This window comes from Anopheles maculipalpis, chromosome 2RL, assembly GCF_943734695.1.
Source record: "Anopheles maculipalpis chromosome 2RL, idAnoMacuDA_375_x, whole genome shotgun sequence".
Classification (NCBI taxonomy): Eukaryota; Metazoa; Arthropoda; class Insecta; order Diptera; family Culicidae; genus Anopheles; species Anopheles maculipalpis.
The window spans coordinates 96,261,391-96,277,853 of record NC_064871.1 but is presented as its reverse complement, the minus strand read 5'-3'; the positions used below and the strand labels follow the sequence as shown (position 1 = coordinate 96,277,853).

Genomic DNA, 16,463 nt, shown 5'->3' with positions numbered 1-16,463 from the left:
TTTTCTTGTTTAATTTTTTTCGTGGGAGATTTCGTTCCTAGAGAGAATCCATTGTCTTTTATATCGATTAATTGACTATGGGAGAAATGATCGCTTGAACAACTAAGAATGAGTAAATGACATAGGATTGTTAAATTAAAATAAGAAATTGTACTTCGTTAAGACGACTTCGGTTTGACGCATCAAGTCTAGAATGTTTTCTGAGACTTTTGTTGAGGTGTGTGACAAAAAAGGAACTAAAAGCCATATATTATGTGAAATTGGGTCGCTAAAGTCTGTGTAGTACAGATTTTAGCGTCTGTTCTTACGACACCGATCACCGGATAGAACCTGTGAACATTACGGAGGATGTTGTGAAACGAAACATCTCCCATAAATATAGTTCATAGGTTATTCCTAAGCAAATATAACCAAAATACAGACATCAGAATAACAAAACTATAAAATCAATTTAAAGCAAAGCCTGTATCAACTGATCCACAGTGACGCTAGAAAGTAGTAAAATTCAAAACCCGATAGGCTTCTTCGTAAGGAGTGTGTGAGCATGCTACCGATAAGACAAAACACAAATCTAACCGCGTAATTTCACATTTTATTTTGCGATTCGTGCCATATTTTATGACCCAATAGCGCCCATCAGCAGCACAGATGGGCACGATTCGATCTGCAAAGCGTTCCACAGACCACTCTTATCGCTCTCGCTCGCTCGCTGCATATGCGCACGTCCACCGTACGCCTTTCGCGATAATCGATCGAACTTTCCGGGGGCTAATGGTAATGTAGGATCAAATTCGTGATTGTTTTGGCACAAATCTATGGCAGGCGGGAGCGATGGAATGATAATTGCACCCGCTCACAGACTGATGTCTGATTTCCTGACAACCGTTTCCCGGTCTTACAGAGGGCGCGAGAGGAAAGCTCGGTTTGATTGGTTCAATCGCACGACAGGGTTGGGGCCTTCGCTACCGAGATTTCGATCAATCGATCGTACGATCGGAGGAAGCTTTCTTTCCGGCCCATTGGCATTCGCCCTTGAACTTGTGCGCTTCACCTGCCGCGGAGGCCACCCTGCGCTGAAAGGCGAATGCCGGTGGCATTTCGTAGCTGCGCGATTCGTACAAGTTTATTAGCCGGCCTGATTAGGCACCCGTCCACCGTCGCAGAAGGGCCTCTCTACACTGCTGCAGCTAATTGGGTTCGAAATTTTCCAAATATTTTACCCGCATACGTGCATACGGCTTGGACACCGTACATAATCAAACCACTAACTAATGGGATTAGTATTAGGTTGAGGGGTGCAGATACCTGTTGCCGTGCGAATATTCGAAGCACATATTAGTGATGGAGGGTTGGGATGGATAACATATTTCCTCAATCCCATCCGGTGTGTGTGTGTGTGTATGTGTTTTGGATTTTGTCCAATTATTTGCCAACAAAAATTTACATTTAAAATTCTTTTCCAGCAATGCATTAAACTAATCAGCGGAAGCGTGTATGTATTAGTGTTAAAGGAAATCGTTATACACTCATAATCCTTGCAAATGTTGTAGCAGATTATGGCGTACCTAATCCATCATGAAACAATTTGAGAAGGAAATATTTTGCCCGGCGTTTCCATTCTATCGTTTGCATTATCTCGGTTAGATTGTATGCTTTACGGTACAAGTTATCAATATAAAACAAGCAGTCAGCCAGTATAAAAGCTGTTGAAGATACTGTCTCATCAGAATTTCGTCGGGTTCAATCTAACTACTTCATTTGAATTCATTTATAATTCATGGCTGCCCTTTTTATTTTCAAATTTTCATTGCAAATTGCCTACATCTAGGCGTCAAAAGACTCTTTCAATGATTACAAAATCAGTCTGATGTCGAAGGCAAAGTTCCCTCTCTTCTAATAATAATCATAGGGAAAAAATAGTTCTCCGTTTTCGCAACATTCATTCACTCTAAATGCGCAATTTACCTTTTATCCTATGGAGAGGAAACACAAACTATTTTCTGCTTTGAACACAGATTCCTTTGAAGTGGTACCCCATTTTCTCTCATCGTATATTCAAATGAAAAAAGCTTCGACTCGTAATGGAACTTAGTTCGAGTTGTGCTATCTCTTCAAAAGCATGTCCTATTTTTTTCAACCAAGTGATACTAATTAACCCAAAATGCACCATTAAAACTATGTCTCTACCAAAAGGGAGAAGCAAAAAAAAAAGGGTTTATCAATTTGTGCTTCACAGGGACACACTCTCTACAGCTCTACTACTAATTGAATCGGAATGTCCCTCTTTTTACAAACAATTAGGGTTTTTTTCTTTCGCATCATCAAACAAATTGAAATCAATGTCGATCTGTCTAGCTTTGTCGAACGGTCAATTAAACACCCGACACTACTGCGTATCGCTTTAAATTAATCAGTGTGACATATCGCCATTTGCCCACTGTAGCTTCTTTGTTTGTATGTAAACATTCATGCAGCTATAATTTTCTAATTACCCCAGCTCCCCTATTGATACCACAAACCAGCTACCCCCGTTTTTCTGTATCTTCTTAAGCGCCTACTCACCATAAGGTTAAACAATAAATGCAGTAATCGCATACATTATGCATTTGTCCGGATGCAGATATAGTTTGATTTATGCAACCGAACCGCAAGCTCGCACACTATTCCTGACATTAATGTAATGTGCGAAATATGATTGACCAACTAGAAGATAAAAGTGACATAAAAGAGAAATAAAATCCCTCCCTTCACACGGCTTTCGTAAGCATAAATCAACTCGACGCTCAACCGACATACATCCGCTAATCAAACTTTTAATCGGTCCGGCCACCAGTTGTGTGACGCATTACATTTTATGTTTGTATTTCGCACGTCGCTCGAACGTTTTCCATCCCAATGGGATCAGTGTTGGAAGTGTAGGTGTAGCTATTTTTGCGAGAGAAAAAATTAAAAGCGCGATAACGATCGTAACCAGAACAATCAGAACAGAAACACCTCCAGGGTTTTTTTTTTCTTGGGAGAATTAAAATGGTCGTCTGAGGGTTTTTTCCTTTAAAAACAAAAAAAAAGGAAGGAAAATCACTCCAGTGTGGAGGAAAATTGGATGAAAAATTCAAGCCATCAAAACATGCTGCTGTTGATGGCGCTGGTTTAAAATGTTGGCTCAAAGCTGTCTTTTTTTTTGGCAGCGAATGAGATTATCCAACTTTGTCTATTTTAAAAGCCCAGCACGGGGGAAAACTCAGGGTGTGGAACCATTTTTTTTTGTTTCTTTTTATTCTAGTTTTTGCAATCTTTTCACTTATGAAATTCTATGCAAGAAGATTCGAGGTTCTACTTCAAGAAAAGTGCTATAAAGCGTCTTATAGCTTAGAATAGACGACGAAACCACTTAGACACTGTGAACTGAACCACAGTGCAACCGAGAGATGTTTCCGAAACAAAGGAAAACACCCACCCAACCAAAGCTTTAGTACCAGATGGGGAAACACTTGCGGTACTTTAAAGAAACATTAAAATCTAAGCTTTGGCTAATAATTGCTTGCAACGGTTCTAGACACATTTGCCCCGTAAAAGCGAAACGAAAAAGCGCTCATCTTTTGTGGACGTGTGCCAACGCTCATTTGACCGAGGCAAATGAGCAAATTTCCCAAAAAAGATGGGAATTCAGATATTAGGACACACTAACTATTTGTTCACAAAGTAGACAACTATCAACCCTGGAATGTCTTGGATGTTATTAGAGCACGAGAGCTGCCTAAACTAAAGGTCAGAATATCTGATACTATCTGCACGCTTCGTTGTGCCCTAGCGATAACGAAATTAAAGTTTCGTGTCGAGGATCGTTAAGCACTCTATGCGATGTCTAGTGCACATTAGTGTAAATTCTTGGTCCCGAATGTCTAATAGAACGGTGCAAAGGAAAATGGAAGTTTTGCAATTGTTTCAGAGGTCTTCTCTTTTCCATTGTCCACAAAAAAAAACTTTGGAGTGCAAAAATTGGAAATGCCAGCGGGATTTGTTTTGCATGCCCCGTTGGAAACTTCACCCCTGTTGGTTCACACTGGAAGAGCACAATAAAATCATTGTAACGCGGTGAAGCGGTAGCAGCAATAGTAGCAACACCACAAACTCACGAAACCTCTGTGAAGAAAACGCTAAAAGTGGGTGACTATCAATTTGATTAAAATTGATTATCGACTGATGGAAACGATCGTTACGGGGCAGCTGTTTCGTTCTGCGGCCTGATCTAACCGGCAAACTTCTCGCGCACGAGGGTAAGTGTGAGTGTTGGCTTAAATAGCATTAGAGCCGACGCAACGGTTCGGGTTGATGCTGTTGCTGCTGCAGCTGCCGGGCTTACACACCGCAGTCTGACCTATATATTAATGTGATAAATTTTCTCTTTTCTGCTGGCTTTCCGTACTTCCCCACGGCATTAGTCCCTACAACATTCCGGGACACCCTAAAATGGTTCACCATACCAGGGCGGCCCCAACCCAGGCACCAGGGCCGATCTAATAGCGCCTGATTCGGGGTGCTAGATAGCGTTCTTCGATGAATCGCTCAGGAATTTGCAGCCACTCTTGGTGAGATGGGGTTGGTGAAAGGGCCATCGCGGACACACACACACACACACACACACGCAGATCAGACCAGCAACACAGAGGGCAGCACAGCAAAGGCAAAACAAATGGATTAAGAAATCGGCCAAAGATAACGAAGATGTGTGTTAAATTAAATTAAATGAGTGTGTAACTTTGCATCGATTTTCTAGGTCAGCGCGCTGCCGTGCGCTCTGGCGAGAGATTTAGGAAGCGAAAGGCTTCGATCGGACCGGCGACCGGGGGTCGTCGGCGAGATTGAGTGACGCTCGATGGCTAGAGGAACAACCTCTCCCCCGGGAAAGGCAACTGGTTTTCTTTTGTAAGCTTTGTAGCACCCTTTATTCGTTGGCCAGCGCGTCGTGCCATAATTAGTTGCAACTGCGGTCGAGAAGGTACAATGGTGGTTGGCTGCGAAACAAAGTACCTCCCTTTTTTTCCTATTCGGATTCAGTCGGATTCGGGTTGAATGCTGTGTTTCGTGCCCGTCGCTTTAGATAGAATTATCGTTTGAACAGTGGTTTGTGGAAGAGAGTAGATATTTATGGTTAGGAGTAGTGTAATTTATGCCTGTAAAGAGACACTAAGCCGCAGTTACTTATCTATTCTAATTGATTATTCTCGGCTACGTGTCGTTTTATTGTTCAAGAAACGAGTTTCGTTCTTATTTATTATTTATAATTTTACTAACAGAACTTTCAAAAACAGCTTAAAATACTTCTCTGATGATATGACGAAATTGAGAATTTGAATAATGTTTAATATTCGCGGCCTGAGAATTATCGCGAGTGGGCATATATTCTTCGAAAGTCACTCAAATCTCAACATCTCCAATAAGATTATTTAAAATTGAACCATTCTATAATGAGAGAGATAACATTCGCAGAAAACAAAAAAAAACCGAAACTACGATTTAATCTCCAATAGATCTCCACAATCTGCATTGGTTAATGAACCCATATCCTGCGAAACAATCCCCCCCAAAAAAAGGAACGGGTGTTTCTTGCCCATTCTAATGAACCTATCAAAATCGTACATTTATCACGTATCGTCCCATCATCTCATAAAATTGAACCCATTCCCGAAGGGGTCTCTCTATTTTTGTGTGGGTATTTAAGTGCGTACTACCTGGGGACCTTTATGATGAAGAGAATCACGGTGTGCAGAACGTGCGAAAAGTGCCAAAAACAACAACCAAAAACGTAGCAGTTAGCATATAGAGTAGACTGTTAAGCTTCCCATAAAGCACTTCAGCGCGGTCGTGGGGTCTTAAACGTTTTTTTTTTTTTCGCATGGATCGTTCCGAGCTGGGCATTAGGCGAAGAAGACACAACAATTATGCCTTTCCCTGCCATCGTGTGTATCGGAGAGTGTGCGTGCGTGTGTTGTCTCCCGTTGCTGAAAGCTATAATCTGTACAAATTATTTGTGTTGAAGCAAATGCCAAAAAAAAGGCAAACCTTGGGGGGTTTCGATGCTTTTGTGTTGCGTTTCGTATATGGTAATAAACAAAAATAGCTAAGCATTGGCCACATTATTTCTCTCAAGCCTCGGCGGCAAGGTGGCTGTCAAAGAGATACCCTCGGTTGGGGTTTTTGGGGTAAATATCTACCACCCCAAGCCACGCATGCACAGCCGTAAATAAGCCCATTGTCCCACGGCCGTACGCTATTAGTACGCTTGTGTGAACATGGCTGAACATCGATAAATTAATTAAGATCTCTTTTTCCACATTCGTGAAAATACAGTTCGGATTCTTTTTTTTCTTCCTTGTGGTGGAGTTTGGGAAGGGAACTAAGATCTTTATTTCGACATATATCACACGACTGGCGGCAGCAGTAGATTCCGCGTCTTTACGCGTGGTGCGTCGAAGAACAAGCATTCTAGGAACGCCAACAGAAAAAAAGACATCTTCAAACGGCCACGGCCATCGTGTTAGGGATTGGATGGGAAAGGGAAAATAAATAAAATACCCAATGGCCATAAAAAGTTGGAACTAATTTGTACTTGTGGTTTTTCGTGGCTCGTATGGGGCGATGTGACGACGCGACCCATTAGAACACACGCTGGAGCTTTCTTCCAAGGAAACCTTCACGCGACGCGACCTTCGTTAGAAAGCAACATACAGCAAAAAGACTAGCGAAGACAAGCGAAGAACCTCGATTAATGAGGTGATTTCCCGTGCCGTTTTCTTTTTTTTTCGGGAGGAGGGTTGCAAAATCTTGAATCTTTCGAGCTTAATTATCGGTAGCCCGAAACCATTTGTCTCTGCTGTTTTTTTTTTTTTTGCGGGATCGACGATTCAGGAGCAAGAAAAGTATTTTCTCCACACGGTATCACTCTCGTTTGGGGAATGGGCAATAAGGAAAGAGGAAACCTACATGCGATCGGTAGCCGGAAAACGGTACCCACCACACATAAACACACAGAGTTCATTCATCTTTGGTTTCAAGAATCGCGCGTTAGAGCAAAAACGGGGTTAGAAACCGAAAAAAAGGGTGGCGTGCGTGTGGTTCTCGGGTGGTTTTATGTTACAACTGTTGATGTTGCGCTTGTTGTCTGTTGCGGTGGTTGAAATAGAAGTCGGAAGTCCAGAAATTATGAGAGAGCATCTTTTTTTTCTGGTGCAACGTTATAAGAGGGAAGAAAGATTTCCTTCTTAGCGGGAATGAAACCTAATCCAAAGCACTACGAGATGGTGTCAATGAATAGGTTTAGGAAGCTCTATTTATTCAATTTATAACGAAAAGTGCAGTACAGGGTCGTATCGAATGAATCGATTTTGTATTAGTCCGTTTGAGGTTAACATGGTCATCATGAAGAATGATCGCCAAATTTTCATTGTCCGTCAGGAAACACCGTCTGGAAAAATTTCAAACATTTCTCCTGACGGTGTCAAACCACAACCTAGATTGATTATGGACTCCTGGCGTAGACTGATGAGATATATCATGAAGTTATGAATTTATTATATAGCATAAGAATTAAAATTGATGGAGCCGAATATATTTAGACATTAGAAAGCTGCCTTCATTTGGAAGGCTGATCCTATCGGAAACAGTTGGCTGGTTGGACAATGGTTTACTAGGCTTGATGATGCCTTGATGCTGACTTCGGCAAGCACTTCTGCAGTAAGCTTAGTCACCTTTGTAGTTCACAAATTGAGGAAGCCAAAATAATTTAAAGACACCAGAAATTTGTTAATTGTAGCTCCAGAGCAGGCTTCTATCCTATCTTTAATATTTTACATAAAACATGAGTAAATCCGTAAATTTTCCTATCTAGTTTCACTAGACAGTTTGCTTAAAACCTAATAAATTCAAACATTACATAGGTGTAAACAAAATAAAATAAACACCAAGCACCATTTCCAATTACATAAAATCAATCGCTCGTTCTAATCCGCTCACCGAAAAGCCCTTGATTTACAGCGACAAAAGGATTGACCTCTTCCAAAGAAGAGTAGTGAGCTGGGAACCTTTTCGCCCCGTACCCATTCCCGCGTTCACCACCGTGCCCGATTTCAACCCGTCAACCGTCGGATGGATATGCGACGGCTTCCGATATCGATTTCCATTTGCATAATTAATCCTATTAACGAACAGTTCTTATCTCATCGGCAGGCCAGTTGACAGCTGGCGTTGAGAAGCTGAACGGCTGAGTTTGTGTGTGTATGTGGGGGGGAGAGTTTAGCAGTTTTCCCGGTTAACCGGGTTGATTGCGAACTTATCAGCAAATGCTCTCTTCACGTCTCTAAATGGCTTGGCCCGGGGAAATGTGATTCCGAGGCAGATGATAATTTACCGAAATGCTCGGTTTGTGCTCATGTTAGTGGCTCTGATAACGGGCGATATAGACGATCCCTCATCATCCCTGGCTGATCGGGTGCGGTGGTACACGATCGATCAACTCACAACCAAAGTGGCACAAAGAATAAACGCTTAGCATATCATCAGCGGTTTGGCCACAAACACCTCTCGACTCCAATCCAAACACACAAAAAGCGTCGAAATATTGTTTGGCCATATTCTAAAAAAAGCCCTTGCGGGTGCGAACTTGTAACTATATCATCGGCTGTTATTTTTCGTTCTTGAATGGGCAAAATTCAGGTTTTGTTGTTTTGCATTCCCCATTTATCTCACCACAAAACCAAAAAAACGAAAATTAAAACAAAACAACTCACGCTATTTACGATCAGCCAATCCAATCGACGTAACAATGTTGATTTTACCGAGAACCGCATGAAACACATCACCGCAGAAGGCCGCCGACTGATAACGGAAGTTTGTAATTAATTATCAATTAAGGGATATCATCGACTGGGGAAGCATCTCTCCCCTTTTCGCTCTCCACCTTTTGTTTTCTCCTAAAGGTCCGAAATAAAAATCAACCCATAAAATAGTCGCAAAGATTAGAGGGCGCGCGTTTGGCCGTACGACCAAAGACGAACGTTTTCAATCATTAGTGCTTTTATTTTCTTGTTTAATGTGATTATTAAGGCTTTATTTGCCCAAAAAGAGCCCCGCCAAATCAAACCGGTTCAGGTTTTTTTTTTTTTGTGAGGATAAAAGGTCATTGAACGCCGAGTTTTCATCTATACAGGGAGCAAATGTTTTGGACGATTCATTTTCTGGATTAAGGACAAGAGAGGGGCACAACCAAAAAATAAAACGATATTCATTGAAGGTAGAATTCTAGAGCTCAGAGATGCAATAAAATGCAGGATTGAGCGTTTCGAGCATGAGTTTTTATGATAATCGTGCCTCAGCATTAGTGAAGTTCGGCAATTGCGACCACAAATTGGGCGATTATTTGCCTGCTTCAAAGCAATGGTCAGAGGTCAGTACGATGGCTTAATCAGGCTCACACACACGACCTGCAAATGCAAATATTTTGCGAACGGCGCCGTCTGTGGAGTGACCTAAATCCATTTGGAAAATGTTGTCTTCCAAAAAAAAAGAGATATCTGCAAACCCGTTTTCCGTTCGAAACCGATCAGAAAATGTGAGAATTGTAATTTTAAAATGAGCGTAACTATAGCGTATGTAGATATGGGGACAAGAGCGAGTGTTTGCAAATAAAAGTGTAGACCTCTTGCGACATGGTGCACCGAAAAGTCCTCGCAAATGTCTGGCAGAGAGACTAGGCGGCGAAGTGTAGTGGTTGAGGTGTTTCAAATTTACCGTCCATAAATATTCACCTTATTTTTCGCCTGGCAACCTTTCACTTCTGGAACGAGACTACCAGATGGAGGTGTTTGTTGTTTTCTTTCTTCTTAACCTTAACTTCAACAATTTGGTTTTTATCTCGTGCAGCGGAGTTGTGTGCAGCTGCCAGTGGGAGCTGTCTCCGCCAAGCACAAAGGTACCAACAGTACCGAAATGGGGTGAGAGAGCGAAAGAAACATCCCCTTGATTTGGTGCGAATGGATGCACTTCAGCTACCTCCAACACCGGCCAAGCTGGACGCCGGTAAAGTGGAGTTAGTAACGTTCACATTCATCACACGAAATAGCCGATGGTGTGACCCGATTCTCAGCTGTCAGGTGAGTTGGTTGCTGCATCCGCTGCACTCGTTTGGGTTGCAGTTTTCCACGAGACGATTCCAAGAAATTCGCCGATAAAAAATCAACTTCTTGAAGAAACAGAAAGATTCCCAATGGTTGATCCGGTTTGAAGGAATCTTGGTAGTGAGACCCCTGGAATAAAAATGGAGGGCAAAAATCTGTTGTACAAGATAATATTTTGACAGCATTAATTACCATCATGCTTGGGGTCGCAAACCAATTTCTCGAAAAAGATTTCACATGTGACATTCCCTTCCTTGGAGCTTTGGTTTCTTAAATTTTTGACCGAAAAATGCATATCTGCACGTGTAGGTTCCTCAGCTGCAAAAAGGCATCACCAATGAGGACGTGCTTTACCGGCCTTCGGTGTGCAGTGGACCAATTTTAAGCAGCTCGTTCTCGGGGGTATACACAGACGATGAAGAAACAATCTTCTCATCTAAAGGTAGGTTTTTTGTATGCCAGAAAAAAGCGAAGCTTCAACAACTGCCCATTGCCGGAAAGCTAACCATGGTAAAACCATACGTAACGAAAGCTCCACATGAACCGATACACACTTTGACGCGTCCGTCGATTAAGCCATTCGCCAAACATGGTCAACTAGACACGTCCGTCAAGAAGACGAAAAAGGATTTCCCCTCGGCTCGGGTTTCGGACCGATATTCAAACACATAGAAAATCAATTGAGAAGTTTGCGCGAGCGTTTTCGAGCAGTTTTACTTTTTCACGGAGGGGATTGCGATTTGGGAATGTCTAAAACTTCTTGCGTGAACGTTGACCAAATTTAGTGGTCGATCGCACTGTGTGCTGCAGAAAAGTGAGGGTGGCACAGAGACACAGCATTCGATGAAGGCCAGTGTGGTTTTGTTGTCTCAGTTCACCACCGGCACCATTCGGGCAGAAAATTTAAATCTAATAGAGAGCAACCGAGTGTCGTAACGTTCGAGCAGAAGCGAGAGTGTGTGTACATATTTGGAAACACATTTGGCCATTAAAATTAAAGTAGAAGCATCCCAAACGAGCCTGCACGTCCCCCAAATTAATTGGCCCGTTTGACCGGTGACCATGTGAGGCGGTCCCAAGTGAGCTTAAAGATTGGATTGATGGAATAAGCATTCCGATTGTTTCGGGAATTTTAAAGTATTTGTTTAGGATTACCAAACATCATTGCCTTACGAGTATGACGGAGGGATAATCCATGCGGACATCTTCCATTTTATGCAGCTTAACACTCACCTGTAATGATAACAAGAAAAAGGGAAATTATTAGCAAAAACAATCGTTGTGACCCGAACAAAAAAAAAAAAGAAAGAATTTTCTGTTGTTGGGTTTTTTAGGATATAAATTATTTTAATGTTTTACTGTGTTATGTTAAAGTTCCGGTTGTCGACCATCGCTACCCGTCCACAGTACGGTGGTGAGTGAAATATGGTGCCACCGGGTGCTGTGTTCGTGGTCCATGTTTTTTTACACCTTCAAGTTTGCGTTCATTGCGCTTGCCGTTGGTATGATTTATTTTGGCTCAGGAATGATTAAAAGTTTAGTCTTAAAATGCGGAACAGGGTGCAAACAAAATCATCGGCTAGGGTAGGTTCTTTTGAGCGATGCAAAACAACCAGGCTTACGCTATAACTCGCCTCTGACGAGGGTGCTTGTCGAGGGATTAATTAGCCGTGGTGTGTGCGTGTGTGTGTGCGGTTAAATGTTTTTCATTGCAATGTTTTCACTCACGGAAGGATAATGTTGTAAATCAGATTTTAAAATAAAATTAGTATGAGGAATGGAATTATGGTCGGTTTTTTTTTGTGAAAAATTCAGGAAAGTTCAGGCGTTAGGAACTTCGCCTTAATTAGTATCGTCGCGTGAAGCATATTTTTAAGGATTTGTAACGTGGACGTGGTTTAATCGGTTCACTGTCGTTCGATTTTTATCTAGAAACAATAAAATAATGGTAAGAGGACTTACACTTTGGTTTAAATAGTTATAAATCTATCAGGTTTATTATTTAAAATTGCTCAAACCATATGAATGAACCAACAAAATTAAGACAAATAAGATGATGCAGATGGATTATTTTGGTTAGCGCATGCAGATGCAGTGTTGTGTGTTGACATTCCATGGTAGTTTATTACTTTTTTAATGAAACGAAATGCATAAAATGTATTGTTTGTTTATAAAAAAATCATCCCCCCAAAGTAGTTCGTCAAACGTGTCATTCCATGCTGATATCTGAGAGAGCGTAACGTGAAACTGTACTAGCAGGTGTATATATTCATTCATGTGCAGAGATGCGCTTGCATAGCTTATGGTGATGGGTGATGGGTAAAGTAATTGGCCATTCCCGCTGCCCTCCCCCCTCCTCTCTCTCTTCCTCTCCCTTTCCCCTATTTCCCAAGCAGTGATGCACGGTGCAGTGATGCAGTTTATGTGTGTGTGTAAGGCCGGTAAGTGAGCATGTGGTGTGCGCGTTGGTCGCGTTTGCCCAAGTTCAATTTACCTGCTGCTGTTCCGAGACCAGCGTGCTTCGGCTTGAGGGCTATCACTCTCGGTTCCATCGCGAAAGAAGGGCGAGCGGACAAACTAAACGTGCACAAAGTGTGCCCCACTCTGGCGAGGCGGGGGCTTTACCAGAGCTTAACTAAACTAAAACGACGACGCTTCTCAATCACTTCTGCTGCTTCTTTCCGACACTGTATCGTTGCGGCATTTGGACCGTACACCCGTAAAGTGATGGTGGTGATGGCGAGAGAGCTTTAGTAAACTGGGCAACTGCCCTTGAACGGTGGATCACGTTCAAAAGCAGTTCTTTTATCACTGTTAAACGTTTGCAGAGCTAGGATTAACGAAAAACTAACCAGTCACTCTTAGCTTCCGAGCTGACTTTTGAATCATTGCTGTTTGGAAACACGGGACACCTAAAGAGACACCTAGAAGAAAACAGTGATTGAAGTTATAGCCAGTAGGCACGGTTTTGAGCTGGGAGGGAGTCGATTGTGACCTTCTCCGGTGGGCGCCACGGCGTTCCCCGTCTGTCTGCGAGGCCCCATCCGACAAATGTCAAACGGTCCCCAGCATCCCCAGTGTCTCTTCGTTGTTGTGCCTCCGGCGGAACTCGCATACCACAAGACATTCGACCGCCTTAAGCAAGGTTTCAGTTTCCAATGGCGGCTGAGGCTTGGTTAAGTATACATATCTTAAAAACACTTTTGTTTTCAACCCTAAAACCATGTGAAATCCTCACCGCGGACCCATCTACAGTACACCCTTGAGATGTCAGTCTACCCCGCAAATGCAAAAGTCACTGCACTCTCTTGGCTAGATTTCGCGGAATCTGTGACACCTCGTTACCGGAGATGGCCGACAACGACAGGGAACTTCAAGGTGTCGTTCTTGGAAATTTGGGCAGTTTCTTCATCGGTTCGTCTTCCGCGTGTCAGCGGGTTGACGACAAACAATAACAGCAGCAAGATTCATGTCGCTTTGATGTGTCGTTTACGTTCGCGGGCAGGAAATGCGCTATTCTTGGTCGAGAATCGGGTGGTGAGCACATTTTTACGAACCGTGCCTAAAATGCTTCAGCACAAGCTACCAAAAAAAAAAAAAAACAGGCAGAGTTTTGATTAATTTACGGCCAAACCGTTGGGTCGACTCTACGTCCCTAGAAGATACGAACGACTTTGATTGGACATTCCCTTACTTGTTTTTTTTTTATTATTTGTGGGATTGCAATGAATTTCTTTCCTGTGGAAACGCTTTTCTCTTTTGGCAGGTTTTAACTTCGTTTTCGTCGAAGAGCCCCAAGGGATGCTGCTGCATCAGTTCCAGTTGATAAAATACGTATGAGAGGAATTCGAAGAATTATTTTATTACCGGCACACGTTTGCTAGCGTTTGACGAAATGGCCGTTAGCCGTGAGCGATCGCTTTGATATGTGGATTGATTTTTATGTTCGACAAATTAATTGCTTCAAAGGAGCCGGTTTACACATGTTGTAGAAATGGAATAACTGTGAAATTACGAACAAAGTACTTCGTAATTAACAGTTTCTGCTTCAACGAGTGGTTTTTCATTCCAAAAAATATTAATCCTTTTAGATCTAGGAGAACTCATGTTTTAGATTTCGCCTGTCGTGAAGGGTTCCTCTCTATTGTTCTATCAACTCTCGCTATCTTTGTTAGTTGAGGTTTGATATTTTGTTCATGATGTGATGCTCAAATCTTTTTAAGAATTATCTTTTTCAGTTTTTCCAGCTTCTATAGCAGATTCTTCTACGACACTTGAGATTTCTTTTTATGTCTTTTCTGATTATCACTTTTCTGTGTTCTGTTTTCTTCAAGATAAGTTTACAGAATCATTACTTTGAGTCAGTCGGTTGAATTCAGTGCACTCTGCGCATCTCCCGAGCTTCCTCAAGAAGTTTAGCGACAGTTCCATAAGATGATTGGCCTGCGCCTAATTTGGCATGAAAATGATGATTATATCGAGTTGATGTGTCTTTATCCTCGCTCAACAAACACTTCCAAGGAAGAACGAAACGAGCGTAAATGCGTAATTGACCGTGGCCCTTAGATAACAGTAAATTTTACGGTAATAGCATGTGTCATACGGAACAGGAATAAAGAGAAAATGAAAATAACGCAAGTAAAAACTACCGGAAAATTGAGTCAAATTGCGGATCATTAATTAAAAATGCGCTGGTAATGTGTGTCCCCCACAGACCCCGTGGAAGAGATATTGAACGACCCCGAGAGGGTTTGGCTGCCTCCTGACCACTGATTTGAGCAAGACAAAACGAAACTCAGGTAGAACGGTTTGCGTCGATGAACATAAACCATTGTTTTTCCGACGACGGAAGCCACTAATCCGATTAGTCAACAACATGTCGCCGATGTCAAGGGCTCGAAAAGCGTGCCGCTCGGAAGGAAGGGGAAATGAATCATTAGCATTTTACCTGCAGAACTTTGGCCCGCATTTCGACTGTGAGCTGACAGGCCTCATAACCTAAGGCCTAGTTTTGAGTGTGGCATCAATATTTTCGATCCAGCGGTCATTTTGTCCTAGGTTAAAATAAAAAAAAATGATCACGCAACACAAAGAATGTCAGTCGCGGTTACGAAACGCCGGCCAGCGTACGTTATCCGAAGGTGACGATAGCTTCGTCTGTTGTGACTGGTTTCCTTTTAAGGTGCAAGTCTTTTGTCACTCTGACCTTCTCGCCTTCGAGGGTAGGTTGAGGGAGAATCGCGTAACCCCTTCTATGGCCCAGGTTTGTTACCAGACAACGCCAACGAAAGCATCGATCAATGAGCAAACTGATTAAAACTGGTCCAATTACGTGGCGAAAAGTTTTGATTGGAACGGGTGAGCAGCAGTAGCAGCAGTAACAGCTGCTGTATTATGACACGATTGATCATACACAACATCTGGTGAACTTTCGGCTTTCCTTCCGGGGCGTTACTCGTAATCTGGGTCATGTGTCGCGCCGTTGTCGGAACGTCCAAAACGAGGTTCCAATTGGTTGATGAATAGCTTTCCCGTGTAAAAAGAAGCTTTCAGCTCAAGTATGCACACGTGTAGTAGATGTAGTAGAAGGAGGGCAATTTTCCTAACACGATTTTCGCATTCCGTAGCCAAACCATGTGCCGCGACCTTTCGTTGTTATATCTGTCATACATCAGGATGGAAGTACAGGGCTTCACTTAACCCTTCCCCATTGTGTGACCTCTTGTGACAGGCAGATATTTATAGAATTTGTAGTTTTTTTTTTCGTAAATATAAAAAATTATGAAGCCCTTCTGAAATGTGAAAGTCCTTCTCTAGAGGTGACATTTGAAAGAATTACTACTTCGCTTTCACATTTGGTGATTGAAATTATGTCTTTTTAATAATAAATAAGGATAAGGAAAGTAATTACCCGAGAATACTCAGAGATCAAATAGCCCCGTAGTTGATGGGATCACATTTCTATAATAAAATGTAGGCCATATTCCCTTCCTTTAAATTCTAATCCTTATTAATTCCTCAACTTTGAAGCCCTTGCATAAATTATTCGTCTATCCACCAACATACTATATTCACCCCAAATGACATTTCCTTACAGCAACTCCATCTCCCAAAGAAAGAAGTTTTAGCGTAACGACCGATTTAAGAATAAATCTTGGCGAAAGTAGCCCACCGGTAAGATTAGTAGCGTTCGCAATTGAAAAGGGCAACGTAACGGGAGTAATCGAACAGGAGTAAGCAATACATGTTCTTGCATCAATCAGTGATAGCCGAAGAAGAAATGGGTACATT

The 16,463-nt window shown here is 42.2% G+C and overlaps 3 protein-coding genes across 4 annotated transcripts in view; 1 reads left to right on the top strand and 2 right to left on the bottom strand.

Moving 5' to 3' along the window:
- LOC126567784 (pro-interleukin-16-like) overlaps positions 1 to 12,742 on the bottom strand; it is a 92,223-nt gene extending 79,481 nt beyond the window's left edge. Inside the window, exon 1 of the mRNA XM_050224082.1 lies at positions 12,667 to 12,742. Coding sequence (XP_050080039.1) covers positions 12,667 to 12,724 — 58 coding nt within the window. The 5' untranslated portion in view covers positions 12,725 to 12,742. The remainder of the gene's footprint in view (positions 1 to 12,666) is intronic.
- LOC126568014 (protein CBFA2T3) overlaps positions 1 to 16,463 on the top strand; it is a 416,394-nt gene that overhangs the window by 106,571 nt on the left and 293,360 nt on the right. The window lies entirely within an intron of this gene.
- LOC126567999 (sodium-dependent nutrient amino acid transporter 1-like) overlaps positions 9,685 to 16,463 on the bottom strand; it is a 322,406-nt gene continuing 315,627 nt past the window's right edge. Inside the window, exon 5 of the mRNA XM_050224394.1 lies at positions 9,685 to 9,696. The gene's annotated coding sequence lies outside the window, so the exon portion shown is untranslated. The remainder of the gene's footprint in view (positions 9,697 to 16,463) is intronic.